General features: G+C 35.4%; 1 protein-coding gene across 1 annotated transcript; it reads right to left on the bottom strand.

Annotated features, from left to right (window-relative positions):
• Positions 1-10,222: 10,222 nt before the first annotated feature.
• LOC148843261 (Transport protein particle (TRAPP) component) lies at positions 10,223-19,123 on the bottom strand. Its single transcript, XM_088956967.1, has 8 exons — positions 18,664-19,123; positions 18,329-18,417; positions 18,008-18,071; positions 17,640-17,717; positions 14,183-14,259; positions 14,011-14,077; positions 13,802-13,909; positions 10,223-10,640 (listed from the first exon to the last, which is right to left on the bottom strand). The coding sequence occupies exons 1-8, from the start codon at positions 18,733-18,735 to the stop codon at positions 10,611-10,613; spliced, it is 585 nt and encodes a 194-aa protein (XP_088813093.1). The 5' UTR covers positions 18,736-19,123; the 3' UTR covers positions 10,223-10,610.
• Positions 19,124-20,700: the final 1,577 nt, after the last annotated feature.

Below are 20,700 nucleotides of genomic sequence, written 5' to 3'. Positions count from 1 at the left end.
AAAAATGGTTAGGGTAATGATATTACGCTAAAGTCTAAACTAGGGGTGTAACTTGGGCGGGCCCAACTCAAGCATAAAATTTTACATGGGCTGGACTTGGGCCTAAGAAATTGGGTTTTTCTATTTTTCAGGCCGGGCCTGGGCTTAACCTTTAGGTAGCTTGAACCCGGATTATGCCTGCCCCAACTATACACATATGTGTGTATATATATATATATATATTATTTAATTATTTACATTATGTGTACATATTTGTATAAATACATATATGTATAATTTTAGAGTAGGTTTATTGATTAACCCAAGCCTGGCCCAGGCCCAGGCCCAGGCCCGAGCCCAACCCATGTTCATCAAATTACAGTGTGGGTTGGGCTCGGGTTGGGAAGGTCGGGCTTGTCTTTCAACTTGGTCCAGCCTCGGGCCAGCCCAAATGTTAGGGCCAGGCCCAGGTTGATCATAAACCCGGCCTAACCTACCCAACTTACACCCCTACGCTAAACCCGATTCTCTCCAACCCATATCTTGAATTTACTAAAATATTGCTAATTCTTTCAATCAAATTGTTATTGTAAGACAATATGAATTTATATATTATGTGTTGAATTTAATAATGTTTTGAATCTTATGAGGATAATTGATAGCTCATGTGTTTTTTGCATGTTTCAATTAAATAATTGAAAGTTTTGATGTTTGTTTATGTTATTTTGTTTGTTTATTGCTTATATATAATATGAAATTAGATGCAAGTACTATATTAGAATCACTCAACCTCAAATATAGGGAGGATAAGGGTTAGAGAAGATTTTATATTTTCATGTGGAGTAGATTTGAATTTTGAAAATTCATTTTACTACAAGTTTTGAGGAGGGTGCAAGTTGGGAGGTGGGGAGAGTCTAGAATTTATAAAACCTTCTTCAAACCAGCCTATGTATTCTCCATTCAAAATAATTGTTAAGTTTTGCCCTGCTGTCAATGTTTTGGTTTTGATGCAATTATACCTCATCATCATCATCATCATCATCATAATCATCATTATTTAAGCTTTGTCCCAATAATATGGATTGGCTACAGGAATTTCCTGTTTAGCTATTCCATACTATTATTCATGATTAAATTATAGGTACTTAAATAATTCCTTATTATTTAAATTCAAGATCTTTTTTGTCCGTCCCTATCTTTTCTGACTTTTTAAATTGGGAAAATTTCACTTTACTATTAAACTTTGGGGTAGTGCTAAATTCGTATCCAAACTTTCAAACATGTCACTATAATACCCAAACTTTCAAAAAATATCAAATTGATCCTTACCCGTTAACGGACATTAATTATCATGTAAAAGGGCAAAAATGCCTTTCACCAGTAACCACCTTCGATATCAAACTGATTATGGATTCAGTCGTTCACGTCAACGATGGAAATACAAAAGAGAATCAAAATCCTTGCTTAGTGAACTTCTGTATGAAAGACAAAACGACCACAGCACCAGACTGAAAGACAAGGAAACATCAACATTGTGACAACTGTAAACCAGTAACAGCTCTATTAGTGTCAAAGAAATTTTAAATAAGATGCAGGCCTAGATCTAGTCTCCCCTTCAAGGCAGTTCTTTGTTTTTGTACATTAGCCACTTCAAATCTAACATTGTGAATCAAAATTGCCATTTTTCATGCCAACGCCATAAAAATCTAAGCTAAAAATGTCTGGTTTAGGAGCATATTAGAACAATGGGCCTTTACAGTGTTGGGTTGGTAGCAAGCCCCATTTTGAAGGATAAGCGTGCAGTCAGCTCCAGCTCCACAAGCATAATCTAATGTCTTCTGAAGGGCTGTGCCACTCACATCACTCCTACAGATACACCAATTTGCAGCTGAGGCCACAGAAAGAAAGATATGGTTTTAGCAGAATGGTTCAAGCAGCTGAGCCAATATCTGATCCAATTTATATTGAACCAGTCCAAAATGGTTCAAAATATTCATTGGACTGGATTGGACCAGGCCCATTTGTAATGGACTCACATTGGACTGAACCGGATTGGACCAAATCCAGTACAATTGACAACCCTAGTCACAAAACCTATAATCCAAAGACATGATAGTCCTCTCACCATATATGCAATTTTGACTTCCTATAATAATATTTGTGTTGTCTATGTTGCGAATCTCCATGATGTAACTGACTTAATATAATTTTTTTCACTACTATAAACCAAAAACAAAAAAAAATCTATATAACAAACCCCAAAAGAAAATTCTCCACCATTACTCTTATCCAATATTAGGGGTGAATTCGGGCGGGCCCATCCTGAGCCAGGATGACCCAACCCACAAGTTTACGTTGGGTTGGGTTTGGATTTTCAATCGTCAGTTTGGGCATGGGTCCAAAAGTTTGGACTTTTTCTATTTTTTGGGCCAAGACCAGGCCTAACCCTTAGGTAACCTGAACCTAACCCGAGCCTGGCCCTGTCCGAGTCCAAACCCAATCCAAGTGCATCAAAATTCAGTTCATGCTAAATCCAGATTGAGCAATTCATATTTGACCTCGAGCATAAAAATTAAACTTAATTCTTAGGATTGGGCCTGGGTTGAAAAATCTGGCCCAGCCAGTCCGATTTGCACCCATTATCCAATATGATCTGATTAGACTTAGTTTTCCAAATGCCACTCAACTTTTATTCATGAGATCGTGACTACTGCATTTTTCGCATGTTCAGTGTTCCAAAAGGTTTAGTTTGAACCTACCAAATGTGGCATAATAGTTAAATTACAGCCAAAGTATTGATAGGTAGATATGTATCAGTTTTTGTTGTTATGGATATATGGCATGTGTGGAATGATATCAAAACATAACGGGTGTTCTTTTTTTGGATTTTGAAAGGGGGAAAGTTTGTCAATGGGATTTTGATTCCCATTGACCAAGAAACCTATGTTCATTTTTCAGATTTATGTGGGGACCAGTAAAAGTTTATTTTCCTAAGTGGTAAATTAACTTTTCCATCTACAGAAAAGTTGTCAATACTTGGATGGGACAAAAATGACCTTTTTAGTAATGGATTTTTTATGGATAAGATGACCATTGCCTTATTTACATGGGAAATAAAAGAACATGGGTAAATGCACTTGCCCGGATAAGCCTTTCCTGAGAAACACCTACCTGGGTAAGTGCATTTACCCGGATAAGTGACTTACCGAAAAGCGAATAGAGCATAAATTTATTCTACCTGTATTCATAGTATGGGCTGATGCCATCTTCATATCGGCTTGTATCACATACTAATGGGCTAATGCTGAATGGTACTATGATCATATCAGCTATATTTTTCAAAGGGAAACTATCTAAAACTCACCATGAATTTTTAACATTTCCCTTAAACCCACCACAACTTTTCAAAATATTTAAAACTCACCAAGTCAGTAAGTTTTAATTTTCCAAAACTCACATTCTCTTAGTGTGCACCGTTAATGCTTCTTAACAGAGGTGTCCATGTTAGCATAAATAATAATTTTCATGACCAAATTACCCTTGAATGGCGAGTTAGAGGAAAAATGGTCTTTTTCAGTTTTTAGTTTCTTGTTTTTTTTTTTTTTTGCATTTTTAGTGTTTTGTTATAATTTTCAATATTTTTTTTACATTTTCTATTTTCTACAATCTATAAATTTTCCTGTATTTTTGTTATTTATTTGTAATTTCTGTGTTTTTCTATAATTTTTGGTGTTTTCCTACAATTTTTATTTTCTGATTTTATTTTTCAATTTCTATATTTCTATAATTTGAAAATATTTTTTATTTTGTTGGCAATTTCTATAATTTTTTGTAATTTCTATGTTTTTGTGTATTTTATATTTGAAAATAATTTTTATTTTGTTGGCAATTTCTATAATTTTTTGTAATTTCTATGTTTTTGTGTATTTTATATTTGAAAATATTTTTTGAACTTTTTCATATTTTTCATGTCTAAATATTAAAACGGTAATATATTAACACCTGTTAATTTATTTTGTATATATTTAATATTTTTCTATGAAGGTTAAAATAGTAATTGATGTAGGGTGATTTGGCCCGACCTTGTAGCACGGGGACACGTGGACATGACTTGGCATAAGTGACAATTCAGCGTGACAACCTGGCCGTTACTCGGCACAGTGAGCTCGCCGAGGCCCGGCCAAACGACTCGATGGGTGTGACAGTTCGTCGAGTAGCAAGGCCCAGTTTGCCCCAAGCCTAAAGGCGGAGCTCCCCGAGCTCCCCCATGCAAGGGGACCCGAGCTCCCCTTGAGACCCGAGCTCCTCCTAAGGGGCCCCGAGCTCTCCCTTCCTAAGGAAGGAGCACCCCGACTTTTGGCTAAGTGTCCCAAGGGAGAAACATCTCGGGGCAGCACTGTCGAGACTCCTGTTTGAACTTGCTTAAGGCTTGCCTCCAGTGCGGGCACCTCGGTGTACCTCGGCATCTCGGTGCAAGGCAAATCTGTCTCGGGTGGTTCGGTGTATGGTAGCTCGATAGATTGCAGGGAGATCTGCCTGACATCCGTGCCAGCTTGACATCCGTACCTACCGAATCCGGTGGCAATGCTCGAATACCTTGTCAGGCGGTGTTTTGCCCGCCATCTTTGAAAAGCATGACACGCTTGTCGAGTCCGTACCTTGCAGTAGCAGCAACCTGCACCTGCCACCCCTGCCCTGGCGGTAACGGCTAGGGCAGTGGCGGTTATGCCTGATGTGACCGAGCTCCGGTATAAAAGGACCCCAACCCTCATGAAGCAAAGGTATTGAAGTTAGCACTTTCAGCACTCTTAACTCTCTGTATCTTCTTTGAGTTTCCTCAAGAGTTCTAACTTAGCCATCGGAGTGTTCCCGCTGGGAGAGCTCCCCGGGAACCCTTCACCTTCTTCTTCCTCTCAGGTGCCATCCGTCACAGCAAGGAGCCAAGTCTTAGCCTACTAGACTGTGCTGCATCAGTTAAAATAGTAATATATTAACACCTATTAGTCTTTTTAAGGTCAAATTAGTTGCATGGTGAGTTTTAGACAATTTCTCTTTTTAAATAGTCTCTCCGTGTTATTTTTCATTAAAATAGTTTATAATTGATAATATTATTAATCATTATTACTAGGATAGGGGCAGGTAAAAAATAACATGAGTTGAAATAGTAAGAAATGATTTAAATGTTAATAATTTAACAATAGATATGGTACTTAATGGAATGGAATCCCATGTGGTTGGTATAGGGCTTAGATGATGATGAATACCTACTTTTAAATATAACCTTTCATACTCAAACATGTGTCTATCCACTCTTAGAAAAAATAAATAGTTAATTCTACAACTAAAATCCTATCGGAAAGTTCGATGTAAAGTTTGTGTTAAGGTTAAACTTAAAAAATGAATCCTATTAAATTTCGGGCTAAGTTAATATTGAGACATTGTTCAATCCGACCCTATAATATAAAAGTCCAATTCAAACAAATTGGATTGACATAGGAAAAAATAATGAATTTTGTTAAAGTTAGAATTACGATTTCAAAAAATCAAATTGGATTATGATTGAGATAAATCAGTATTAATATCAGTATTAATGTGACTTTGCCTACCCAATAACATTTTCTCTAGGCCAAGCATTAACCCAATCTGGTTGTTGGTATATGGGATGGGCTACCCCTAGTTAGATATAAGGTGGGGAAAAGTTTGGGGGGACCAGGACCCCCACCCAATATAATAAAAGATAGTCACTCCAAAGAATGTGAGGTTCATATTAAATATGAATTAAATTTGATTTAATTATTTAAATTAAATAAAAATTCAAATTAACTAGGATAAATAGTGAATACCAAATATAATGATAAAAAACATAAAGGATATATATAGGTGTGGTTGCTCCATACTTATAATTAGTACGGTAATTAGTAATTATTATAACTTATAATTATTTGGTATCAAAATTACAAGGACGTAATCCTTGGTCTTTAGGTTGAAAGACAACTAGTATGCCATGTTTCAATTGCTTATCAATAAATGTTAAAAAAAGTTGATTATCAAAATTTATATTTATAAATACTCGCTTATTATATTAGTTTTCTGAAAATTAAGATATATGCATGCTTATTTTAGAGGGTATGACTATGATATCAAAAAGATATGATATCTGAGAAACTTCTGATCAGTCAATTGGAATCATAAACGTAGTGGCCAATCAGGTGTTATTTATCAAAATTCATGGGTAGGTTTTGATTGGTCAAAACTCTTCCTATACCATATCTTTTCCATATCAGTTTTTCCCTTTATTTTGTTTTCAAAACCAGACCAGACTAGTTAAATTGGATTTTTTAATTAACTGAATTTTCAAATTTGAGAACCGAAATTGTTAACTGAAATAACCCAATTGAAAAAAGGAAAACCAAAATTTTCGTTTAATTTTCAGGTTTCAATCGAAATATGCCCACCCCTAGCTAGGGATGTTCACTACCTAAACAAATTGATTAAATTGGTCTGACTCGATCCAGTTTGGTTGGTTTCCAAAAATTATATACAACACAAAAGTCTGGTCGATTTCGGTTTTTAAGTGTGTAAACTGACCCAACCCATAGTAACTATGGCCTATTAATGCAATGGAAGAAGTGGAAAACGTCCTACACATCTCCTATACCTACTCGTGAGTTGAGCTATCAACAGATTTGGTCTGGGTTAGGGTCTAGTAGAACCAGTCCCAAACCGATTATTAATTGGGACAAAATTGTAAATCCATAAATATCATGGTTAATTTAAATAATAATTTAAATTTTAAAATTTGATAATATAATCTTAATAAAAATGATAGGAAAATACTAAATTATTTATATATTAATAAATTAAATATTTTAATTATATTGTGCTATTTATAATAAAATAATTGATTCTGGATCTGAATTGGTTTGAGATAGACTAAAACTAGAACCAACCCAACTATTAATTGGAACAAAATCATGGAACCAGAACTGTTATAATTGGTTTAATTGGTTTAAGTCCATCGGGTAGGCCCAACCCATTAACAGCCCTATTCATGAGTTGTGTCTGTCTCTCCCTCATCACACATGTTCCAATCCCAATATTCCATTATAGTAGTTTCATAATGGAATTTCTTTTTTTTTTTCTTAGTTTCCAAAAAAATGGCACAACATTTGATGCTTCTTTTTTTGTTATTCAGTGTCATGCACCATTAATAATTTCTCCTTTGACCCCTTTTTCCCTAAAGTGCTGATTGTTGGATTCGATTTGTTAATGCTGAAATAAACCAGCTAACACACCACAAGCCAGCCCTCGTTTGGTACATTTGATGCTCTAGTCTAGATTCTGTTCCTTCTACTTTCCGAGACTCCAACGCGAGTATGGAATCAAAAAAGACAAAGTTAAAAAAGGACTCTCTATTTTTTTTCTCTTTTGTTTTTTAATTCTGTTTTAGTATTTTCAACTATTCCAAATTTCCAATCGTACAAGTACAAACTCCAAATGCAAGGTTGGGATTCAAGTGTTCAAGAATCAAGATTCAAGACTTTCAATTTGCACCCTACTCCCTTTATCAGAGGTCCAAGGTTTCTCTCTCTAATCTCTATCATGGTTTTCAAAACCAGATCAGACCCGAAAAATTGGGAACCGGTTAAGTGACCGATTCCGTTTTACCCCAGAACTACTATTTTCCTAAGAACTGTTGGTTTGATTAGCAAACTGCTGACCTGGGCAGTCAAACTGTTCAAACTGTCCAATGGCTTAGCAGTTCTTTATTTTTTTGTCAGAACATGTTCATTTAGTTTGAACAGTGGGACTGTTTGACCCGAAAACCGGATTCATTACCGGTTCATTGTCTGATTCGATTTTAAAAACCTTCATTTCTATCTATTTATTATGTGTTTTACTTTTTTTGTTATTTTTGCTTCCTCTAATATTTTTATCTATTTAGTTTATTAAGTTTAAAAGAAAACTTGTCAAATAAGAGGACTCTCTTTACATTTCTATCGTTGATTAGATGCCCTGTCAACAATAAAATAAGAGAATGATGCTTTTGTCGTTGTCCTTGCTCAACAGCAGCAAGCAAAAAGTAAATCTGAATTGTCTTTACAGTGAAGGATGATGGTATAGCTGACCACCCAATCAAACTGAACTGAACTGACCATAAATGACTCATGTTTGGGTGACAATTCGGTCAGTTTCAGTGGTGTGGTCCTCAATTCGAATAGGTAGGTTCGGTTGGAAAGATTGGACGTAAATAGGGATGGCAACTACAACCCTATCCATCTCAATGAGATTTTTTTTTTATTTGAAAAACAAATTTTGGGGTAGGTATGGGTTTTAGGCTTTACAACTTGTACAGTTACTGGTATGATACAATATTAGGTTAAGTTCAATCCACATATAGTTGGAAGCATGTAAACTTATGTTTTCGGTGTTGAGTTTAATAATATTTTGAATTTTATGTGAAGGATAATTGATATTTTATGTATTTTTTACATGTTCTAATCAAATAATTAGAATTTTTTATGCTTGTTCATTTTATTTGTTTATTGCTTATATATGATAAGAAATAATCGGAAATTAGATGTGGGTTCTAAATCCAACTAGTCAACCTGACCCACCCACTCTCAAACGTGGAGAGAATATTTCTCAAGAAAACAAAATGTGGAGAGGATAGGGTCCGGAAGGGTTTGGCGTTTTCATATATGGGGAGAGTAACCACTATGAATTTTGGGGAGGGTACAAATTGGGAGGTTTAGGAAGGAAAACAAAACATTTCCTGTACTCGTCTTGTTGCCATCCCTACATGTAACAAAACCACAAAACCAAACTGACCCATTTACAGCCTTAACCTAGCTAGTGGATGTTTCAAGAAACATCCATACTACTTTGGAAGTAAGTTTCAACACCCTAATCGATGTGGTGTTGACATTGGATGAAAAACACAATTTCTCACCAAATAGGATTCAAGTACAAATACCACGGTGTTTGTGTTTCAACTTTCAAGATCCATATGATTTATTTATAGTTACTTAAAATTAATATTTAGTGTTATCGATATATTTTTCTGGAATTTATTTCAGTTTCTTAATCTCAACTTATCTATATGCATATCTTAATTTTTTCATAGTATCCATGCATGTATGTCTAAAACATATCAGGACACATCTCCTAAAATTTTCTCCATACTTCTTTGTGTTTCCACTATACAAATAATGGCAAAATATGTGCCTCTTGTCTTGTGTACATATGACTTATTTAAGGTCATTTAGAATTTGTGTTTAGTGGGATTGATTTTTTTTTTTTGGGAATTTATTTAAATTTCCTAGCATATCCATTATCATCACTGTCCAAGCCTTGTCCTGATTGTATGAGATAAGTTGCACGAATCATGTTTCACCATTCTATTCGCCTGATACACCCCTACTGGCATATCGAGCGTATCAATATTTTGAACCTTGCTTGTAACAGATCACTTTTCTCAACAGCTGCTGTTGATGGTTTTCTATGCATGTGACCACACCATTTCAGTCCAATTTTTGTGGTTTTTTATGCATGTGATCAAACCATTTTAGTCCAAATTTTCTCATTTTATAATCAATTATAACTACTCTTAGGTTCTTTTGTATGACTTCATTTCGAACCTTGGCCTTTCTAGTTCTACTGCTTATCTAAATAGGCATTTGTGTATTTTGTACCCTCATTTTTTAGACATGTTTTTAACTGCCAAACATTCTACTCCATACAGCATGATTGGCCTTACACCTATTTTATGGGATTTTCCTTTTAGCCTAAGTGGTATTTGCATGCCACATAAGACTCTAAGATGCATCCTCGTTTTTGTACCCTCTATTTTATCCATCTCACTCTAATTCTATAGTTTGATATCCTCGTTATTCTCTACTTTGTTATGAATTCTTGAACCAGGATAATGGAAGGGACTACATTGAATGACCTCTTGATCTCCAATCCTAATATTCCATAATTTCCATTGATTTGCACTCCTATTATTATTAAATGCACATTGCATATATTATGTTTTAGTCCTACTTATTGTAAAACCACATTTTTTTTAACACAATTGTCTCTGAACCTAATTTTACATTTAATCTTTCGCTGGTATCATAAATTAATATTATATCACCAACAAACATCAAACATCAATTAATATTTCCAATACTCTAAACCTTGATTGATTGCAGCTGAACTTATACAAGTTTTGCTTTGGACCTTTATGACATTGATATAAGAAAACATCAAAATTTCCATTGACTCCTTTTTACATGGTTCAATTCCTTCAAAACAAGATGAACTGAGTATATGGCGTACAACCAGAGACAGTGAAATCCCATCCCAACGGGTAATAAAATCGGTGCATGGTAAAACAATACGCATACATTAATACAAACGCCAAAAGGAATACAGAAAAGTAGAAAAGTGAGGCCAACCATCTGCCATGGCATAAATGAGATACATTCTAAGTTAAATCTGCAGGGTTTATCACCGCTCGATAATAATTAAACCATGGAAAAGAGAAATCAAGCCCTTCAAATATGCTTTCCAAGTTGACAGCATTGAGAGTATTTTATCCAACTAATCAGTTAACATAACCCTACTAAATGCTCGTGCAAACATCAACCCAGCCTTGCCTCTCTTCTAAGTACCTGAAACATAATCAACATAAAATAACTTATATTTATTAATGGTAGGCCTAATATTTCTTTCCATAATGGGATTTTTTAATGAAAAAGATATCGAGAACCACAACTATCCAGTGGATCTGTTATATTTGGGAAACTGAGCGTATGGACTGCAAATGAACTACTCATTTATTTCTACAATAATAGATAGATTGGTTTCTTGTGTCTACAATGCTGACTGGTAATGAGAAGAAATATGAGGCACAAATTGAAGAAAAAACGGAACTTAGGCGGGTATATGTTTGAAGAAAAAAAGCCATATCAAGTATCAACAACTAATACTATACATTGATGTGAACTATGCAAGTGCCAACTCTGGAAGGCAAAGACTTCACTGGGGAAGATCTGATCACAATATTTATCATCATCAGCTGAAGAAATTTGCCAAAAGATTTTCTTTTCCTTTTTCTTTTATCAGATTTTTTATTCCAAAAACATTAGGGGAGAAAGGTATGCACAATATTGATGGAAAATGGAAAAGGTGACCATAACATTATTTTCTATTCCATGTTTTCTTTGATTTTCAATCTGCAAAGCTGAAGCAGAAAGCAATTGGTTTCTTTTCTATTTCTTTTGTTAGTATTTTCCTCTTCCATTTTCTCTGCAGCCAAATTCTTTAGGTTAAGCTTGATGCTTTCATAAGACCAATTAATATAAAGAATTGCTGCCTCCTCTTTTTTTTAATTGTTTCAACTTGACAACCACATGCAAAATAATGTGGAATTAGATCAACGGCTTTTGATTGGGAAAACAATCCTTTAGCAGGCTGCTTTCATATGATTTAAGGAAGGTCTCCCTAAGACTGACGCCTTATGTGGTTTGTCTTCCTTGATAAGGTCCTCACAATGGATCATTTTTTAGAAAGCCTCACAGTGGATCATTAAAATCATAGAGGTCTCTATTTTCCAAATAGATTTTGCATGTGGAAAGCTACTGACTGAGGAGTCTATTGTTCATTTACTTCTTTATACTTCCACATTTCCCTTGGCTTTGGGCCTTTGGCTCATGGAGTTTTTTCGGCTGGCTTATATTATCTTTAGGTTTCATGGGTGCTTCTTTCTAATAGGACGCAAATGGGTTGGATTCAAATCTGATTAAACACAGTCAGATTAAATCTGATTTAACAATGTGACACAAAAGACCTTTTTTAAAAGTTTAACTTAAAATTCTTTAGAATTAAGTGGGATTTGGGGTTTAGATAAACCTATTTTTTCTATCTGCAATGCATATTTTTTGTTTTAAATTTGCTTTTGTAGATTTATGCTAGTTTTATACAGATTTACTGATGTTCAAATCAAATTGGATATCCATTTTTTTATCAGCAACCACAAAGAATAGATTTATTAAATTAAGGAAAAAGATGCAACAAGGAGTTGTGAACAATAAACATGCCCAATACTAGTAAAGGAATGAATTATGAGTCCATGGTTACGTATCCATCAGATATTGAATTGAATTCAGAACTCCTGTATTCTTATTAAATCTGGGTTTGAATATATACCCTATCCAAATTCAACCCAATCTGTTTGCAGACAAAGTTTGTGAGCTACAGTGTCTTTTGCTATATGCTGCAATATTTAGAAATATATGGTGCCTTTTATTAAAGGAAACAATAGTTCTTTTGCATATCCTTGTGGATCCATCTCTAGGTCTGAATAATTCCAGTTCATTTAGAAGAAGGGATTTTAATTTTAATTGGGTGTGGAGAGTAACATACTGTATAGCAGAATGGGTTTTTGATACCTTTTTTTTTGAAGAGTATTTTTTATTAAAAACAAAAACAGGTAAAAGCTGTTTAGGTGTCAAGATAACACCTAAAATCAAAGCAAACATACATCAGAAACTTCAGTTCAGATCGAACTGAATTGCATTACAGGTTTGAATCTCTGAAATGCCCCAGAAATTCTCAGCAAGGTCTGAGAGGCTGATTTGCATAAATTCTGGAAGATATATAACCCAGCTTGTGGTGAGTTTGCCAACCGAAGCCAAGTTTTCTTTTTTATATCCTTACCTTATAACTATTATCAGCTAAGTTTTCTTTTTTTATTGGTAACTATAATTTTTTTATTAAATTGTATAAAAGAATGATGAGTTAGCATTCTCCTAGTGAGGCTGGCACCAACCCCTTCCACTTGTATACGGTTCCCTATTATAGTATACCCCAATAAAACTGTTCCCTGTTCATCCCTTAGTCTTGCCACAGCATCAGCCACAATGTTTTCTGATCTGTATGCCCATATGAAACTTGCATTTGGGGTTCTTATCAAAGCTAAGTATTACCATATTAAAAGTTTTAATTGCAACATATGCAGATGGAGGACTCCAAGTTAATAATATGGTGGCTGCAGACAAAAAGTTTGGGGGTTTGGACATATAGACAGCAAATGGGGGAAATAATTTGCTTAGCAAGGGAAGTTGGGGTACTTTTCAAGTGGACCAGGAGATCAGAAAATGGTTTAGCTGATAGCCTGATACGTTGTCAAAGCAAGGGACCTTTAGGGATATCTTTTTTGGGCTGTGTTGTAATCTTTGAGATAAATTCTGGACCTCTGGGGTCAACACTCTTGTTGTGGGTGGTTGACATTTGTACTCTAACTAATTCAGTAATGAAAGTTACCATTTCCAATAAGAAAAGTAATATGCAGATGGAGGAAAAGAGGGTGGGCCTTGGTGTAACAGTTGGGTTACTTCATTGTGACCTGGGTGACCAGGGTTCAAATCTTGGAAACAGCTTCCCTGTATGTGCAAGGGTTAGGCCGCTTACATCCATCCCTTCCCAGACGGCCAGACCCCACATTGGCGGGAGCCTCGTGCACTGGGCTGCCCTTTTTATGCAGACGGAGGAAGTCACATACTCTATGATGGTGAACTTTTCTTTTCTTTGTTCTTTTTTGCAGTGTTGTTGGTTAATTCCAAGGGAAAAAACATAAGTATAGATTTCCTGTGACTTCCTTCAGTCCACTTGAGATTTGAGAATTATATTGAATGATCTAAAAATTGTTTAGGAAATACTTCATGATCACAAGAGTTCAAACCAACATGAGGAACTGGTCTAGCAGAAAATTTCCTACATGAAGTTCGACGAAAGAAAATGAAAAAAAAAAAAGTAATGTTGTAGATTTCACCTCTTCGGCGAATTTGATCAAAATGGTAGTTCTAGGTCGCTGGTGGCCTTCCATAGGTACAAAATGAGCTGTGACTACAGCTGGAAAACCTGCACTATCCAAAACACCCTTCACAAAACAACTATTTTTCAGAGATCTCAACCAACAAATTACAGGTTGAATATGAAAAAAAGAAACAATATAATGTTGCTTATTAATCAGATACTCACCCTTACAATTCCGGCAACAAATGCCCCACAATTAAATGTTCCCATGTCTTTGGGTATTGAAATAAATCTTCAACAGAAAGTGTATATTAGTGAGAAGGTTAGACTAAAAATACAACTTTTATCAGGCAATTTAGCTGTCACATGCTAAAGAATACAGAGATAAAATCGTTACCGATTCACAAGAAGTTCCTTCTCACTTATCATGTATTCATCTTCATGTTCCGTGCCTTTCTCAAGTGAATCAGCTACCTAGCGGCATATCAAGCATAAGAGTGAAAAGAAAAAACGGTTTCTCTATACAAATGAATTTCTATATAAAATAGTACAGAGATACATCATAACCAGAAGATGGATGTTGTTAGTTGGGAGGGATTTTTTATAAGTCATGGTACCTTGCCATTGTAAGCATCCCAGCTTGATGCAGGGTCCATTTGTACAATTTGTACCCCCTCCCCCCCTCTTGACCAGTAACAAAGAGTATTTTCCGTCTGTTTTCTAGTATGATTTCCCCATTATGTGATTGAAAAAGGAATAAGGAATAATCACCCTTGCAAACACTGATAGGATACTGGAGCTTAATAAATCAACATATATAACTATTAACATCCTAATGTGTTGACTGTTCAAATGCTATAAGCCCCGTAACTCTAAACATGTATAATAAGGTGCTTAAAATTAATACATGCATAACCATTCAGGGAACTGCTTAGATGCCACAATCTTTCATAGTTTCCCGTGATAAGCTCAATATGGTTATATTTTCAAAATTTTCTACCTCCCAAAAAAACGAGATGAATTTTCTTGCTTGGTATAATGGTAAAATCTTGAGCTGACAAACATGAGACCATGGATCCAAGTCTGAGAGCAGCCATTTATGCAAAAAAAAAAAAAAAAAAGTTAGGTCCATATCCAGTCCACCCCTCCCAAGACCCTAAATTGCTGGGACCAACATTGTGTTATGGCCTTGGGGTGGAAGCGCATTAGGGGTAGCTGAACATTTTTGCTGGATTACTAGCAATTCCATATTTACATTATGGATATGATGATCCATAATGTACAAAATGATACAAATGGGGCAACTGGTAATAAATGAAAAAATGAGTTTATCTAAACCCCAGTCCTCATACAAAGTGAACATTCCAACATGAAATTCAATAATTTTGCAACATACTGGCTTATATTTCAGAAAGTAATGGTTGACTATGTATTACCTGAGAAACATGTAGGAAACACAGGAACTTGTTTTAGAAAGGGAAAGTTCAAAAGATGTTAAAAGAATCAAAACAAGAAAACCATATTCTAGACAACTCATGTGATTAAGAAACCTAAGCCAAAGATCAAGAATATGAATTATTGCAAATGACTAAACCATGAATCATGTGGATATCAGTGGGTAAATAGGTAAACATTTTTTTTGGCATTGTTATGTTTGCTTGAACATTGACACAGGTTAACATGAACATTCTCTGTTTAATTCTTTCTTGTAGTCCCTCATTTCTTAGCATTGGTAGCATATATATGACCATTTTACTCTCCTTCTAGAATTATTTATTGTAATATTTGTCATGCATTTCTTTAACATTTTTTAATTAATGTAAGCTTTCTTAAACCTTGTGACTTTGTAGGCATTAACATTTATGAGAAGATGAAGGTTTGCTTGGTTCAGATAGACTATCTTTTGTCATAAGCTGTGGCTTGTTGTTGGCATATATAATCAGCATTATCCCAAGACAGGGAGCAAAACATCAAAAGTAATATGGAAAACCATGCAGGGACTAGGGAGTAGAATTCCACAATGACACTTTCCTCTAAAGTCCTGGCTTTTATCAAGTCAACGATTCTCATTCGTTAGAATAAAATGTTCAATCTAGATGCTATAGCGAACTCTTTTGAGAAGGGACAACTGGTAGGCAACAAAACCTAAGCTATTTAATCATATCACAAACTCGCCCTTAGTCTTAACTCTTAAGATCACCAAAACATAAAAATAATGAGGCCCTGAAACATGGTTGACAATATATAATCCCTTTTCATTTCAAGCTTCTTAAACTTTCCCCATAAATTACAACCCAAAACATTTGTTCCTTAATCAGCAAAGGTGCTGGCTGTAGTACCAATTTTACTCTGACCCTTTTCTCCCTTGCTATGCTGCTTATTTCTCTTAATATGTGCCTGTAATACCAAGTCCTTTGACTGTTTTTCCCCATCAACCCACAATGTTTTAAGAATCTCCCTCTACTTCTATGTTACCCAACTGGAGTCTTTTACACAGCCTTAAGCTCTTGCAAAACAGCCATCAACTCGGCTCTTGTGGAGTCCCCATGACCTACAGGACCTGAAAAAAGAGTTATTACAGCCCCAGTACTGTCTCTGATCACCCCTTCAATGCCTAATTTAAATGGGTTGCCCAACGAACATCCATCAAAATAGAGCTTTACTTGTAGTTTCACTTAAAGCATGAAGATCAGTTGTTAATTTTCATATAATTTTACAAACCCTATACATCAAATTGCAGCTTTCTAAGAATGATGCTTTCCTAGATACCACAAACCCGGGTTTGAACACTGTCTTCACCTACTAACCTGCTAAACTCACTAGCTGTACATCTAGCTTCCCAAAAAGAAAAGTTCTGATCCAGTATAGGCCACAAGCCCTCCAAGTTATCAAATCCTCAACAAGGGATTGTAGTTCTTTAAGTGACCATGTGACAGCGTCAAGGGAAGCTATCTGGCTTACTCAGAAGTTGGAATCTAGATCAAAAGAAAATCATACCAATGCACACCATCAACAGGAAAAAATAACATCAAAATCTGCTTCCATCCTATCACAAAAAATAAAACTGCTTCTATGAAGACCATTAAGCACATATTATCTCCTATAAAAAAAACAAACACGATGCAAATCAAAAGATCAGCAATAGACATGAGAAACTTCTTTGGAGTAAGGACATTGAGAAGACTATGATACACAGATACAAATACTGGACAGACAGGAATACAGGAAATGGGGATATGACACTCCAATTCCTAAAATCCTAGACAGGGATAAAGGTAATAGGTATCCCAAATAATTTGCTTATATCATGTTTTTTATCTAGTTTTTGAAGCTAATGTCTTTTCTCAAGAATTATGTCTTGCCGAATTTAATTGAAGTTCTAACATATACAAATCTTCTTTAGTATAATCTGTCATAAAATGCCATTTTACATATTTTAGAAGTGTCAATGCTCTAGACTATATCTAAAAGTGTCCATGCAGTTCTAGTGTTGCATTTGTTGTTATTGCGCCCCATACTAGAGTGCTACGCTTGTACAGGTATCCAGGTATCATAGGAAGAAGATAGTTCTATCCAATTTTCATTTCAAAAAAAAAAAAAAAAAAAGAAATCTTAGCAGAATCTTTGGAGATGATATGCATAGAAGCATTCCGATATATTCAATAGTTGACCTCTTTGTACAATGCTTTTAGCAGTAAAAATGGTAGAAACCAATACACAACAATGTGCATTTGTTCCATTCAATTGAAATGGATAATTGCTCATATTGAAAAGGCAATATGCAAGACGTTGCATTATTTGAAAGAGTGCAACACGTAATTGCTTAAAAAGAAGAATTAAGAGAATCCATTCACCTTTCCAAACAACACCTTCCAGACTGTACTGTGCACAAAGGACAAAATCCCCAGAAGTCGTGTTTCCCTCCTATTTCCCTGTGGTATCAGATTTAGAAAAAATCAGTCAACCTAGCCAAAATCTCTTACATATAATTTGCACTTAATTCAGAGAATTTCGTATATTTTTGACCTTTCTCAGTGACTTGGTATTGAAAATACCATATTGAAGTTGAACAACATTTTGATTAGTATAGGTTTCTAATGAAAATTAATAATATGTAATGAATCCTTAAAGGTGAAAATTTTAAAAAGCCTCATTAAACCTTATGTTTCCATCACAGACTATGAGAAAAGAATTTACTAGAAGTACTTAGATAATGCCATACCTTATCCCTATGGCACAGAAGTTCTAGAACTCTTGCTCCAACAGCATAGCCTGCATCCTCTAACCTGTGCTATCCCCGATGGTCACAATCTATAGCTAAACTGTAAAAATATTAACTATTTCATGTAAACCACCAATACAAGCCCTTGCCAATTACAATAAAAATGAGAATACCTAATATGTCAATACAACAACCAAATTCCCATCATTCTAGTCACGGATCCAACTAATAGATAAAATTCACATGGCTTTAAGCTTTAATCGGAATCACATTTTCATCAATAACTAAAAAGGATCTGAAGAAAGATGGCATAGTCATCACCTTCTCTCTAACTCAGCAATGTTGTCAACCTGAGTCTGATTGTACTGCACAAGCTCCGAAAACAAGAATGCGAATGCACTCAAACTGACCTGAAAACAAGAAATCGCCCATATAACAAAATCATCTCAGAGTATCTACTAAACACCTGGCTGGAATCGACAGTAGAAATTAATCAATCAATTGAGAGATCTTGAATATGACGACCTATATGCCTCCAAGGTACGGATTAAAGTCAGACTGGATCAATAAACAGATGGAAATGATGGTAGAAATGGAAAATCTAAGAAATCAACCAAAGGAGACTGGAAAGAAAGAAGAGAAGACGAAACAGAGACCTCTTGTTTGCCCTTGCTGAGGGGTTTATCGAGGACGTTACTATATTGCTTGATCTTTCCTACTCCAATCATCGTTTCTTCTCTCTCTCGGTTCAGTCAATCCTCAGAAGGTGGAGTCGAAGAACAAAAAAGCTGAACCGGGAATTCTGTTCTGATGTTCTACAAATCGATCCGGATTCCGGACAGGTCCGTTTTCTTCCGGCGTTGAAAAGTGAAATAGAACCTGAGAGGGGAGACAGTTGATCATTTGATGTTCCGGTGGCACAAGCACGAACTTTTGAAGATGTGGCTTTCACAGAGAAATGCAGCGTATGGACAATTGGTTTTCTCCGCGCTACAGACAAGTTCGGGATCATGATAAGACATGCTGAACTTGTCTTGTAGCAAGTAGCATGTCTTTGATGGGCCACCGTCTGTATGGCGGTGAACGAAAGAGTTGCATGAAATCGTTGTTCATTGCAATTCCTTGGTTTGAAGGTATGCAGGTGTGGTAAAATACATAAACCACTCCCATTTAACTAAATTGGGATTTGCTCCTCACAGCCACATCCCTCCGTCTATTAGGAACATTTTCCATTTATAAGAATGGGAGATATTTCCGATGTGCAGTTGGAACAGAGACCAGATCTGCTTTTCACACAGGGCGCCTCACATGCAGATCCTATCCTGTATTGAATATTTCCTTATGCTTATAAGTTCTTACTTATGAAAGATGTTCCCAATGCACGATGGATGTGCCTGTGAGACACCCATGTGTGAGGAGCAGATCCGGTTCCATTGGGACATGTGTGAGGTTTGTGTGAGGAGTGTTCTGTGAGAAATAGATCCGGACTCTATTTAACTTTTATCATGGGTTTCATATATTTTATCACTTATCTCTATCTACAAAATACTATTTTCGTGCATTGAAAACATTTCCCGTACATAATAACATGAGATGTTCTTCATGTATGGATATGGGTAAGTGTGGATAGAATTGTCGTGAATAAAATATCCGGACTAATTTAACCTTCAGTACAAAGAAACTTCAGTCATAAATTATAAAGAATAAATATCACTTGTATTGTATGAATTTGTGGAAAACACTAATAAAAGATTGAGTGCGAGGCAGATATGGGCTAAAGGGTGAACAAGTTTTCAATCAGGCCGGCATAGCCCGATCACTGTAACAAATTAAATGGGCCATGCTAGGCTAGACCCAAACACCTATACCATGATGGGCTTGGGTTTTGACTTTTGAGGCCTGCGAGCTGGTGCGGTATAACACGAACAAGGGGTTGTACCAGCATGACCCACAGTCCAACACAATCCACATGCTGGTCCGGTACGACATGGGCACATGGCACAAAGGTGGCATACATCAGACCACCAATAGATAACAACTATTTTTTACTTTTTGGTGCTTCCCAATAATTATGAAAAAAACAGCATTTTAGTTAATTGAATTATTTTCAATTCTTATAAATATCCTTATCTTTTTTCTCATCACATCAATTCTCATATTCTTTTTTATTCTCCTATATTCACATACTTTTTTAGTATCTTGTTTCCTAGTCTCTAATTTTCAATTTTATTTAAATTTCAATAAGGAGAAGGCTTGTTTAAGTGTCTCAAGTTAGCAATTTAGAAGCAATGTTCAAAGTATAAAAAACGCTAAGTATATTAGAAAGACAAATTTAAGAGGCATATCGAGATATACCTTGGATATGCATAGGTATAGATGAAAAATTAAGATATGCATGGAAACACTATAACTACTCCAATAAATCATAAAAATACATTAATAACATTAAATATAAGACCTAAATGAGCTATATATGCATAAAAAATCACATGCTTTACTAATTTTTATGAAAAAATATATCATAATCAACATGCTAGAACATAAGGATATATCAGGGTTTTCAACCCGCCATTGACCCAGATGGTCAGGCCGTTACCTTATCAATTTTTCAAGTCTAGTTCTTATAAAACTCAATAATTGCCAAAAAATAGTCAAACCGGTAACCCAATTAGAGGGCGATTGACCTCTGTTTT

This window comes from Nelumbo lutea, chromosome 8 (assembly GCF_056320005.1).
Source record: "Nelumbo lutea isolate HS-2025 chromosome 8, American lotus-T2T, whole genome shotgun sequence".
In the NCBI taxonomy this organism is placed as follows: Eukaryota; Viridiplantae; Streptophyta; class Magnoliopsida; order Proteales; family Nelumbonaceae; genus Nelumbo; species Nelumbo lutea.
This window is presented reverse-complemented; position numbering and strand designations above follow the sequence as displayed.

What these genes read in the sequence shown, in the direction of transcription:
- LOC148843261 (XM_088956967.1), bottom strand. Translation starts at nt 18,735, where the DNA reads ATGATTGGAGTAGGAAAGATCAAGCAATATAGTAACGTCCTCGATAAA. An exon ending in AAGGAACTTCTTGTGAATCG is followed by an intron (nt 14,078 to 14,182) that starts GTAACGATTTTA and finishes TTTCTGTTGAAG; the next exon opens with ATTTATTTCAATACCCAAAG. An exon ending in TGATCAAATTCGCCGAAGAG is followed by an intron (nt 10,641 to 13,801) that starts GTGAAATCTACA and finishes ATTATGTTTCAG; the next exon opens with GTACTTAGAAGAGAGGCAAG.